The sequence below is a fragment of the Pan paniscus genome, chromosome 3 (genome assembly GCF_029289425.2).
Source record: "Pan paniscus chromosome 3, NHGRI_mPanPan1-v2.0_pri, whole genome shotgun sequence".
NCBI classification, from domain to species: domain Eukaryota; kingdom Metazoa; phylum Chordata; class Mammalia; order Primates; family Hominidae; genus Pan; species Pan paniscus.
In genome coordinates, this window is record NC_073252.2 from 3,797,519 (window position 1) to 3,809,714 (window position 12,196).

Below are 12,196 nucleotides of genomic sequence, written 5' to 3' on the forward strand. Positions count from 1 at the left end.
TGTGGCAGTTTATTATGGTCCCTGTAGCAAACAAATACCCTCAGGTTGGCTGCATCCTGGGACTGAAGGTCAGCGCTGCTCTCAAGATGTAAATGACTTTCTCCTTCTGAGGCTCCGGGGTCCACTCCTGCCATTGCCAGCATTCTAGAACTGGTGTGGCCCCTCCACCTTAACCAGCCCTGGGCTCCGGAGTTTCTGACTGTGATTGTCCACATTTTGACCACAACTTTGTATATAAAAACCCTCCTTGAACTGTTCCACTGTGTGTGCCCACCTATTGGGACCCTGACTGATATATGCTGTATTGTTTTTTAAAAACTTTTTAAAATTTATATTTTATTTAGGATTTTGCATGTATGTTTATGAGATTGGCCTATAATTTTCCTTTCCTATATTCTCTGAATGACTGTTATCAAGGCTATCCCAGCCTCATAAAATAAGTTCTTCTTTTATCAAAATTCACTGGAAAATTCTGTATATAGTTGGAAGGATCTATCCTTTGAAAGTTAAATGGAATTCACCCATAAAATTACCTGTCTTGGTGTTTTCTTTACAGGATTGTATTTAACTACTGATTCAATGTCTTTAATAGTTATGGGACTAGTTTTATTTCTTCTTGAGTCAGTTACAGGAAGTTATGCTTTTATAAATTTATCTGTCAGCCAGGTGTGGTGGCTTATGCCTGTAATGCCAGCACTTTGGGAGGCCGAGGCGGGTGGATCACAAGGTTAGGAGTTTGAGACCAGCCTGGCCAACATGGTGAAACCCAATCTCTACTAAAAATACAAAAATTAGCTGGGTGTGGTGGCAGGTGTCTGTAATCCCAGCTACTCAGGAGGCTGAGGCAAGAGAATTGCTTGAACCTGGGAGGTGGAGATTGCAGTGGGCTGAGATCCTGTCACTGCATTCCAGCCTGGGTGACAAAGCAATACTCTGTCTCACAGAAAAAAAAAATTCATCTGTCTAATTTTTTATATTCATTGACACAAAGTTGTTCCTGGTTGTGGTGGTTAATATTAAGTGTCAACTTGACTGGGTCGAAGGATATAAATTATTGTTTCTGAGTGTATCTGGGTGTTTCTGGGTGTTGCCAGAAGAGATTAACAATTGAGTCAGTGGACTGGGAGAGGAAGACCCACTCTCAGGAAGTTCCACTGTGATGTTTAATACTGAGTGTCAACTTGATTGGATTGAAGCATACAAAGTATTGATCCTTGGTATGTCTGTTAGAGTGTGGCCAAAAGAGATTAACATTTGAGTCATTTGGCTGGGGAAGGCATATCCACCCTTTATCTGGGTGGGTACCATCTAATCAGCTGCCAGTGTGGCTAGAATATAAGCAGACACAAAAACGAAAAGACTAGACTGGCCTAGCCTCCCAGCCTACATCTTTCTCCTGTGCTGGCTGCTTCCTGCCCTTGTACATTGGACTTCAAGTTCTTCAGTTTTTGGACTCAGACTGGCTTTCTTTGCTTCTCAGCTTGCAGATAGCCTATTGCGGGACCTTGCAATCATGTGAGTTAATACTTCACAAACTCCCCTTTATATGTGTCTACCTATCTTATTAGTTCTGTCCCTCTAGAGAGCCCTAATACAGATTTTGGTACCAGGAGTGGTTCTAGAAGAACAGAATATTAAGGATGGAGTTCTTTTGTTGGTTTTGGGATTTCTGGAGTTGCCTGCTTAATATGATTAGACCCAAAAATGCTAAGGACTCTACTTCTAATGGCATGGAGAACACCGATAGTCCTTGGCATGAACTATTTAGAGAGCTATGCAAACTAAATGCATTTGACACTCTTGATTCACTGCTCATGAGAGGCAGGGAGTTTAGTGACTCTATACATAATACCTTTGACCACATGTGGAGAACCAAAGAGCTAATGAAGCTGGTTGGTTGCTCCTAAAGTTCAGTGGACAAAGTGATGAAAGAAAATAATGAACTCAGGGATTCTAACTCTCAGCTTCAGAAGCAGACACTGAGCCTCAAATCTTCTAAGATTGCCCTCATTGAGAGTCTTATCTCCTTTAGAGAAAGAGCTGAAATCGTGGAAAAACAGACACAAGCTCTTACCATGCGAGTGACTGACCTGCAATGAAAGGTACGTGCACAGCCTCGCCAGGTGTCTACTGTTAAAGTGAGGGCACTGATTGGAAAAGAATAGGACCCTGCAACTTGGAATGGGGATGTGTGGGAGGACCCTGATGAAGCTGGGGACACTGAGTTTGTAAACTCTGATGAACATTTTTCACCAGAAGAAAGAGCTTCCCCATCCCCAGTAGTGGCAACATTCCCTCCCTAACCCATGCTGCCATCAGCCTTTCCACCTTTGTCTGAGGAGATAAATCCTGCACTGCCTGAGGCAACAGTGATGGCCTCCCATGAGGCAGTTGCCAGACAAGATAATGTTGATTCTCCTGAGGAGCCACCCCTAACACCCCTGTTTGTTTCTCGACCTATAACTAGACTAAAGTCCCAGTGGGTGCCTAGAGGTGAGGTTGAGAGTGTGACCCATAAGGAGGTGTGCTACACTTGAAAATAAGCATTTGAGTTCTCTAATTGATATAAACAGAAATCTGGAGAACAGGCATGGGAATGGATATTAAGGGTGTGGGATAATGGTGGAAGGAACATAGAGTTGGATCGGGCTGGATTTATTGATCTGGGCCCACTAAGCAGGGACTCTGCATTTAATGTCACAGCTCAGGAGTTCAAAAAGGTTCTAATAGTTTATTTGCTTGGTTGGCTGAAATATGGATTAAAAGATGGCCCACTGTGAGCAAGTTGGAAATGCCTGATCTCCCTTGGCTTAATGTAGAGGAAGGTATCCAAAGGCTTAGGGAGAGTGAGGTGGTGGAGTGGATTAGTCACTTTAGACCTACTCATCACCGCTGGGAGGGTCCAGAAGATATACCCTTGACCAATGCCTTGCGAAATAGATTTTTGAGGGCAGCACCTGTGTCTTTGAAGGGCCCTGTAATTGCTCTTCTCTGTATGTCAGATCTAACAGTGGGAACCACAGTCACTCAACTACAAAATTTAAATATGATTTAATGGGATGATAGGAATAACTGGATCCTGAGGTGGCAGGGGCCAAGTGGCGGCACTCAACCATCAAAGGCAAGGTGGGCACAGCTACCATAATGGACAGCAGAGGCAAAGTGGCAATCAGAATAGTCTGACTTGTGTAGAGCTCTGGCATTGGCTAATTAATCATGGTGTTCCTAAAAGTGAAATTGACAGGAAGCCTACTGCAATCCTGCTTAATTTATATAAGCAGAAAACTTCTAGGTCGAATGGACAAAAGACTAATATGAATTATAAAAACAGAGAATCACAGCCCCTCAATCAATTTCCAGACTTGAGACAGTTTACAGACCCAGAATCCCTTGAATGAAGGGGAGGCTGGGTCCCCTTGAGGAAGGACTCTACTACACTACTGACAATTTATGCTGTTAATCTTTCTTTCTTTCTTTTTTTTTTTTTGAGACAGAGTCTTGCTCTGTCGCCCAGGCTGGAGTGCAGTGGTGCAATCTCGGCTCACTGCAAGCTCCACCTCCCAGGTTCACGCCATTCTCCTGCCTCAACCTCCCAAGTAGCTGGGACTACAGGCGCCCGCCACCACACCCAGCTAATTTTTTGTATTTTTAGTAGAGATGGGGTTTCACCGTGTTAGTCTGGATGGTCTCGATCTCCTGACCTCATGATCCACCCACCTCGGCCTCCCAAAGTGCTGGGATTACAGGCGTGAGCCACCACACCCGGCCTATGCTGTTAATCTTTCTCCCATCCTTCCCCAAGGAGACCTCCAGCCTTATACCAGGGTAACTATGTTGGGGAAAGGGAAATGATCAGACATTTTGGGGATTACTGGACACTGGCTCTAAGATGACATTGATTCCAGGAGACCCAAAACGTCATTGTGGTCCTCCAGTTAAAGTAGGCGCTTATGGAGGTCAGGTAATTAATGGAGTTTTAGCTCAGGTCTGACTTTCAGTGGGTCCAGTGGGTCCCCGGGCTCATCCTGTGGTCATTTCCCCAGTGCCAGGATGCGTAATTGGTATAAACATACTTAGCAGCAGGCAGAACCCCCACATTAGCTCCCTGACAGGTAGAATGAGGGTTATTATGGTGGGGAAGGCCAAATGGAAGCCATTAGAGCTGCCTCTACCTACAAAAAGAGTAAATCAAAAACAATATCACATCCCTGGAGGGTCTGCAGAGATTAGTGCCACCATCAAGGACTTGAAAGACGCAGGGGTGGTGATTCCCACCACATCCCCACTCAACTCTCCCATTTGGCCTGTGCAGAAGACAGATGGATCTTGGGGAATGACAGTGGATTACCATAAGCTTAAGCAAGTGGTCACTCCAGTTGCAGCTGCTGTACCAGATGTGGTTTCATTGCTTGAGCAAATTAACACATCTCCTGGTACCTGGTATGCAGCCATTGTCTTGGCAAATGCCTTTTTCTCCATTCCTGTCCATAAGGCCCACCAGAAGCAATTTGCCTTCAGCTGGCAAAGGCAGCAATATACCTTTACTGTCCTCCCTCAGGGGTATATCAACTCTCCGGCTTTGTGTCATAATCTTATTCGGAGAGACCTTGATCGCTTTTCGCTTCTGCAAGATATCACACTGGTTCATTACATTGATGACATTACGGTGACTGGATTCAGTGAGCAAGAAGTAGCAAACACACTGGACTTATTGGTGAGACATTTGTGTGCCAGAGGATGGGAAATAAATCTGACTAAAATTCAGGGACCTTCTACATCAACAAAATTTCTAGGGGTCCAGTGGTTTGGGGCCTGTCGAGATATTCCTAAGGTGAAGGATAAGTTGCTGCATTTGGACCCTCTTACAACCAAGAAAGAGGCACAATGCTTAGTGGGCCTATATGGATTTTGGAGGTAACACAGTCCTCATTTGGGTGTGTTACTCTGGCACATTTACCGAGTGACCTGAAAGGCTGCCAGCTTTGGGTGGGGTCCAGAACAGGAGAAGGCTCTGCAACAGGTCCAGGCTGCTGTGCAAGCTGCTCTGCCACTTGGGCCATATGACCCAGCAGATCCAATGGTGCTTGAGGTGTCAGTGGCAGATAGGGATGCTGTTTGGAGTCTCTGGCAGGCCCCCATAGGTGAATCACAGCACAGACCTCTCAGATTTTGGGGCAAGGCCCTGCCATCTTCTGCAGCTAACTACTCTCCTTTTGAGAGACAGCTCTTGGCCTGTTACTGGGCTTTGGTGGAAACTGAACATTTGACTATGGGTCATCAAGTCACCATGCAACCTGAACTGCCCGTCATAAACTGGGTGCTTTCCGACCTGTCTAGCCATAAAGTGGGTCATGCACAGCAGCATTCCGTCATCAAAGAGAAGTGGTATATATGTGACTGGGCTCAAGCAGATCCTGAAGGCACAAGTAAGTTTTACATGAGGAAGTGGCTCAAATGCCCATGGTCTCCACTCCTGCCACCCTGCCTCCTCTCCCCCAGCCTGCACCAATGGCCTCATGGGGAGTTCCCTGTGATCATTTGCCGCGGTTTGCCATGGTTACTACGGGACTGAACGAAGGAGGATGAATGTAGAAATGAAAACAAAAAACAAGAAACTATTTTAAAGGAAGAGCAAGGGGAAGAAGAGGGCTCCCAGTTTCTAGTGAGCAAGGGCAGCCACCCTGAGCTTCTATAGCCCTTCATGTTGGGTAGAAAGAGCAGGGAGCAGGAGGTAACGATTGGTCAGCTCCTTAATTGATCACAGGTTCACATTATTGCTAACAGGCTTCATAGTTGCCTAATCACAAGAGACACTTGTGCGTGGGTCGTGACTGCTCTCAGCAGTCCTTCTGGGCAGCATATGTGGTTTGTCAGTTCACCAACAACCTGCTTTTATGAGAACAGTTTGCTGTTTACTCGTATAGCCTCTGGTGGTATACTGAGTTGATCGTGACCCTCACTCTTTCGGCCTGCAACAATCATTTGACAGAGGAAGAGAAGACTAGGACCTGGTTCACAGATGCTTCTACATGATATGCAGGCACCACCCGAAAGTGGTTAGCTGCGGCACTACAGCCCCTTTTTAGGACATGCCTGAAGGACAGCAGTGAAGGGAAATCTTCCCAGTGGGCAGAACTTGGAGCGGTGCACCTGGTTGTGCACTTTGCATGGGAGGAGAAATGGCCAGGTGTGTCATTATGTACTGATTCATGGGCTGTAGACAATGGTTTGGCTGGATGGTCAGGGACTTGGAAGAAGCATGATTGGAAAATTGGTGACAAAGAAATTTGGGGAAGAGGTATGTGGATGGACCTCTCCGAGTGGTCAAAAACGGAAGATATTTGTGTCCCCTGTGAGTGCTCACCAATGGGTGAACTCAGCAGAGGAGGATTTTAATAATCAAGTGGGTAGGATGACCTGTTCTGTGGACACCACTCAGCTTCTTTCCCCAGCCACCCCTGTCATCGCCCAGTGGGCCCATGAACAAAGTGGCCATGGTGGCAGGGATGGAGATTACACATGGAGATTCAGCAACGTGGCCCTCCACTCGCCAAGGCTGACCTGTCTACAGCCACTGCTGAGTGCCCAATTTGGCAGCAGCAGAGACTAACACTGAGCCTCAATATGGCACCATTCCTCAGGGTGATCAGCCAGCTACCCGGTGGCAGGTTGATTATATTGGACCTCTTCCATCATGGAAAGCGCAGAGGTTTGTCCTCACCGGAATAAACACTTACTCCTGATGTGGGTTTGCCTATCTTGCACGCAGTGCTTCTGCCAAGACTACGATCCATGGACTCACAGAATGCCTCATCCACCATCATGCTGTTCCACACAGCATTGCCTCTGACCAAGGCACTCACTTTACAGCTAAAGAAGTGTGGCAGTGGGCTCATGCTCATGGAATTCACTGGTCTTACCACGTTCCCCATCATCCTGAAGCAGCTGGATTGATAGAACGGTGGAATGGCCTTCTGAAGTCACAATTACAACACCAACTAGGTGACAATACTTTGCAGGGCTGGGGCCAAGTTCTCCAGAAGGCCATGTATGCTCTGAATCAGCATCCAAGATATGATATTGTTTCTCCCTTAGCCAGGATGCACGGGTCCAGGAATCAAGGCACTCAAGTGGAAGTGGCACCACTCGCCATCACCCCTAGTGATCCACTAGCAAAATGTTTGCTCCCTGTTCCCATGACATTATGTTCTGCTGGCCTAGAGGTCTTAGTTCCAGAGGGAGGAACGCTGCCACCAGGAGACACAACTATTCCATTAAGCTAGAAGTTAAGATTGCCACCTGGACACTCTGGGCTCCTCCTACCTTTAAGTCAACAGGCTAAGAAGGAGTTACGGTGTTGGCTGGAGTGATTGACCCAGACTCTCGAGATGAAATCAGTCTACAACTCCACAAAGGAGGTAAGTAAGAGTATGCATAGAATTACAAAAGATCCATTAGGGCGTCTATTAATATTACCATGCCCTGTGATTAAGGTCAATGGGAAACTACAACAGCCCAATCCAGGCAGGACTACAAATCCCCCAGACACTTCAGGAATGAAGGTTTGGGTCACTCCACCAGGAAAAAAAAAACATGAACTGCTGAGGTGCTTGCTGAAGGCAAAGGGAAATGGTGAAGGTGAAGGAGGAGCAAAGGCACCTCTTACATGGCAGCAGGCGAAGAGCATGTGCAGAGAACTGCCCTTCATAAAACCATGAGATCTCATGAGACTTATTCACTCTCATGAGAACAGCACAGGAAAACCCCACCCCCATGATTAAATTTCCTCCCACTTGGTCCCTCCCACAACACATGAGGATTATGGGAGCTAATATTATTAATACAATTCAAGATGAGATTTGGGTAGGGACACAGCCGAACTGTATCAGGCATCCTATGGGCAGGCCAGAAGTGTTGGTTACCCCTTCCACCCATGCCTTACTGGCCAGAACTCACTCATACAGCCTTACCTGATGGGGGCGGGGGTGGTGGTACTGGGAAATGTGGATGCACAAACGGGTGTGACCACAGGGTACAGTGCTTGCCACACTCAGCTGACGTGTTTCTCTCCCACACACCAGGCCACTTGGAGATGCAAGACAAAGCAGCCCACCCCTGGTCCCCATCATCCCCTTGGAATCACCTTGGAAAACCCTGGATCATTTTGAAAGATGCTCATGGACGCCATCTCATTGGGGCTCATCACAGTATCAAGGCAGAAGAGGAAGCTGAGACCAGTAAGATCACATGGCGGCTGAAGGTGGTGTGGCTAGTCAGGGACAGGTCCCTTGGCCACAGAGCCACTGGCGGGCGGCAATGTGCCACGACCATGGGGTCTGGCAGAGATGGCAGTGTCCCTGGCCACAGTGTCCAGCAGCAGCATGGCAGCCGCAGCAGGGCTCTGTGGTCAGACAGGGGTGCTGCTGTGACCTGAGACTGTGGGCTCCTTTGAAGGTGGTGACCCTGCCCCTCGTGTGGAGCCCAGCTGTGCTGTGGGGCTGAGCTGTGGTGTCCTCCTCTTTCAGGATGTGGCTCTGTTTTCACTGCCTACCAGCTCTCCAGCCTTCCCCTTGGTTCTTGGAGACCTGATTTGCTTCCAATCAACCCCTTCCTACTCAGTGGCCAGCCTATTTCTCCATTTGCAACCAGCAACCCTGGCTATAACTTCTGAGGCACAGAGCGGGGCAGGAGCTTGCCCAGGGTCACAGCGCTCTCGGCCAGTCTGGGAGTGGCAGCCAGGCCACCTCCTCCTCCTGCAGGAAGCTTCCTCTACCTTTCAGCAGCCCTGGAGCCGCATGGAGCAGGGAAGGGAGTTGTCTACCCTCCGGCATCCTGTGTGTTCCAGGCTGTGTGGGAGCAGGTGCAGCTGCCAGGCATGGCAGGAGTCTGGGCCCGGGCCAGCACTCAGGAATGCAGCGGGGCCCTGCCTCTCCCTGTAGGGATGAGCAAGTGCCAGGCGCCCAGGGCAGCGGATGTGTCTGTGGCTACAGCCCCAACGGCCCCCGCCTCCGCACCGGCTGTCCTGGGCCAGCCCCTTGGGGGCCTGGGATGTGTGGGGAGCATGAATGGGGCTCTGTGACCCAGCAACTGTTCTGCGGAAGGCGGCTGGTGGCTGCACAGATGACTGCGGGGGTGGGTGGGGGATGCAAAATTCTGCTTCCTGGGCCTGGTGTCCCCCGCCTTGCATGAGGCCCTGACAAGACATCACCGAAGCATCAAAGCCAACCCTTGTGGCCCACCGGAGACCTGTCTCTTGGATCACAGGGGCAGTGGGGAGGGGCGCCCAGGGCTCCCGATGCCTCTGAGCCCTGCTCTGAGGTCAGCCGATGTGGCTCAGTCCTGGCTGTGAGGCCTCACGCTGCCCTGATTCCATTTCCTCCTCAGTGCGAGGCAGACAGAGCCCAGCCTAGGGTCTGGATGGGATGAAATGAAGACGTCTCCTCCCTAACGGGACACTGTCTACCCCTTCCTTCTTCTCCCCCGAGAACCGTCAGCCCCGTGAGGATGGGGTCTAGGGTAGGGCATGTGGACGGAGCTTTGCTGTTTGTCCAGGTGCTTATCTTCTAGGGCGCCATCGCCCCTCCCCACTGCTGTTCCCGTATCTGCTGGGTGTCCCCAACCCCAGGGTGGTGGAGGCCGTCTCTCGGATGGGGCTGACACCCAAGGCACGGACCTGCCAGGTCCCCCAAAGCACATGGCCTCTCTGCAGAAGAACCTGGGTGTGACATCTAATGCCCAGGCCAGAGCTTGGGGACAGCTGGACTGGAGCCACAGGGTCAAGGAGGGGGAGTCCAGAAACGCAAAGTCCACCCAGCTGGGAGGGCTGCTGGCGGGTCCTTTACAAAGCAGGCAGCTCCTCTGCCCATCAGAGCCGGCTGGCCTAACCAGGGCCTGCTCTTGCCTGGGATGGGGGCAGAAGAGGTGGAGACCTGGGGCCCTGAGGCGGCACTGTGGGTCCTGGACCCGCCCACCTGCACTGGGGTCCCTGCAGGCTTTTAATGGGAACAGAAATGGAGGAAGAGACAGAGGCTGCCAGGGGCTCCCCGACCCCTACTGCCTGCCTGGGGAGGGGTCACCTCAGTGTGGGGGAAGCCTGGGGATGTGAGAGCATCCTAGGCCTGGGCTGCCTGTGGCCAGTCTGTTGTCCGGGTGTCTGGTGACCCCTGGGGTAGTGGGAGGGGCAGATGCCAGTCTGGGAAGCCGGATTGTTTGAAGACCAACTTTAAAGTTGGGAGCAGCGTCCAGAGCGGGGCCGATGTCTGCTGGGTGGTTTTCTCTGCTTTTTGAAAAAGAAGTCCCCGCCCGACCCCCCGCCAGGCGCTGGTCTGAGCGTCTGAGCCCAGATGGTGCGCTTGCTCCAGAGGGCGGGCGGCTCCAGGGGCCGCCGCGGGACGGTGGGGCCAGAGGGGCCCGTGGGGGTGGGGGAGCCGCCCGCAGGAGAAGGAGCCCCGCCCGCGCCGGCCCTGGAGTCGCCGGTGTCGCCGCCCTGCCCGCGGGCCCGCCCTCCTGGCCCAGCCCAGGGCCCTGGGAGCTATTTTGAAAGTGACCCTGGGCTGGGGCGCCGGGGCGAGCGCGGCGGCGCGGAACCATGACAGAAGATGACCGAGGCGGCGCTGGTGGAGGGCCAGGTCAAGCTGCGGGACGGCAAGAAGGTCGGGGCGCGTCGGGGGCGCGTGGGGGGGCACGGGCGCGGGCGGCGGCTCACGCTCCCCCCTGTCCCCGCAGTGGAAGAGTAGGTGGCTGGTGCTGCGCAAGCCGTCGCCCGTGGCAGGTGAGCGGGGCGGGCGGGGGACGGTGGGCGCGGGGGGCCTAGCGACACGGGTTACCGAGGCCCGGGGCAGTAATGCCAGCTTGCCCAAAATCGCCGCCCCTGTCACCCCGCCGGGAAACCCGAGAGCCCCGTGCGGACCCGACCCCACGGCGCCCCTGGGAGCGCAGGTGGGGGCCCTGGACGGAAGAACCCTCTTTCCAGCAGGGCAGACTGAGGCCCGAGGGGCTGCCTGGTGGCCCTGTAGGCGGAGGGGACGCAGGCCCTGAGCCCCCCAGCAGAGCAGCAAAGGGGCCCCCCAGAAGCAAAGCCCCACATACCTGAGGGTTGAGCTGTGCTTGTGGAAACGCTCAGAGCAGGGCCCCCGAACCCAGCCTCCAGGGGTGCTGCGTGGGTTAGCGCTGACCCTGGACCCCTCCCAGGCAGAGGAGAGGCTGGGCTGCGGTGGGGCAGGGCAGAGTGACTCCTACATTGCTGGGGGAACAGTCCTCTGGGAGGAGGCAGGGGTCCCCCGCAGTCCCCGCCCAGAGCCAGCACCCCAGCTTGGGGAGGGTCAGCACGGAGCCCCCAGGTCTGGCAGCCCAGGCCGCCTGCAGCGCTGGGCCTGTAGGGAGGGCTGAGCCGGGACTGCAGCTGCTCCAGAGGACAGGTGCGGCAGAGCCGGCCAGGCCCGGGTCTGGGTGGGATGCTCGGCCTGCGTGCATGGGGGGCTGTACGCCAGGGGGCTGCCAGAGCGCCCTCCAGGACGGGTGTCTGTGACTCCCAGGGAGGGTGTGGGGCAGGGATCCCTCCTGCGTCCCCTCTGCAGGGCCTCAGGTGGTCCTGGAGGAAAGCACTTCCTGCCTGCCTCCGCCTCCCCTTGCAGGGCCTGGACTGCACGCTGGTCACTTCTCCACTCAGCCCTCCGTGCCCAGACCTCCTGCCTGGAGCTGTGGGGGCACCGACAGAGCCTGGGAGGGCGTCTTTGTCCTCCGGGGCTGCAGGGGACCTGGTATAGGAAGGGATGGGGTCTGGGCAGAGTGAGAGGCCCTGCCAGGCTGGGGCGGATGACAGGCTTTAGTCAGCTGTGGCTGGGTCGGGGCCGTGGTGGGGCAGGTGATGCTTGGTGGATGGTGCTGGGCTGGAGCCGGTGCAGACCCTCCAGAGAGGCCGCAGCCCAGGAAGGCACCCGGGACAGCAGCCCCCAAAGAGGAGTGTCGGGGGAGAAGTCTTTGTCCCTGTTGGAGGGATTTTCTTTCTGGATCAGACAGTCCCAGGAGGCAGGGCCTGCCAGCCTCAAGAGGGTGTGCTCCCCCGGCCGGTGAGTGCCTGAGTGGAGTGACAGGAGTTTGCAATGGGTCCCCCAGGTGGGACAATCTGTGAGTCTGTAGGTGAACATGGTGGCTCCCGAGCGTCTGCTGGGTTATCCCGTATCCCGCGCGGTTGAGG

At 53.2% G+C, this 12,196-nt stretch overlaps 1 protein-coding gene across 5 annotated transcripts in view; it reads left to right on the forward strand.

The window, feature by feature from the left end:
• The first annotated feature begins 10,411 nt into the window (after window positions 1-10,411).
• The window catches only part of DOK7 (docking protein 7), a 40,329-nt gene continuing 38,544 nt past the window's right edge, over window positions 10,412-12,196 (forward strand). For 4 of the 5 annotated variants that reach the window (XM_034958281.3, XM_055111163.2, XM_034958283.3 and 1 more), the window contains exons 1-2: window positions 10,412-10,652; window positions 10,726-10,771. In XM_034958281.3, coding sequence (XP_034814172.3) covers window positions 10,599-10,652; window positions 10,726-10,771 — 100 coding nt within the window. In that variant the 5' untranslated portion in view covers window positions 10,412-10,598. The remainder of the gene's footprint in view (window positions 10,653-10,725; window positions 10,772-12,196) is intronic. The other variant, XM_055111164.2, reaches the window with a different exon arrangement.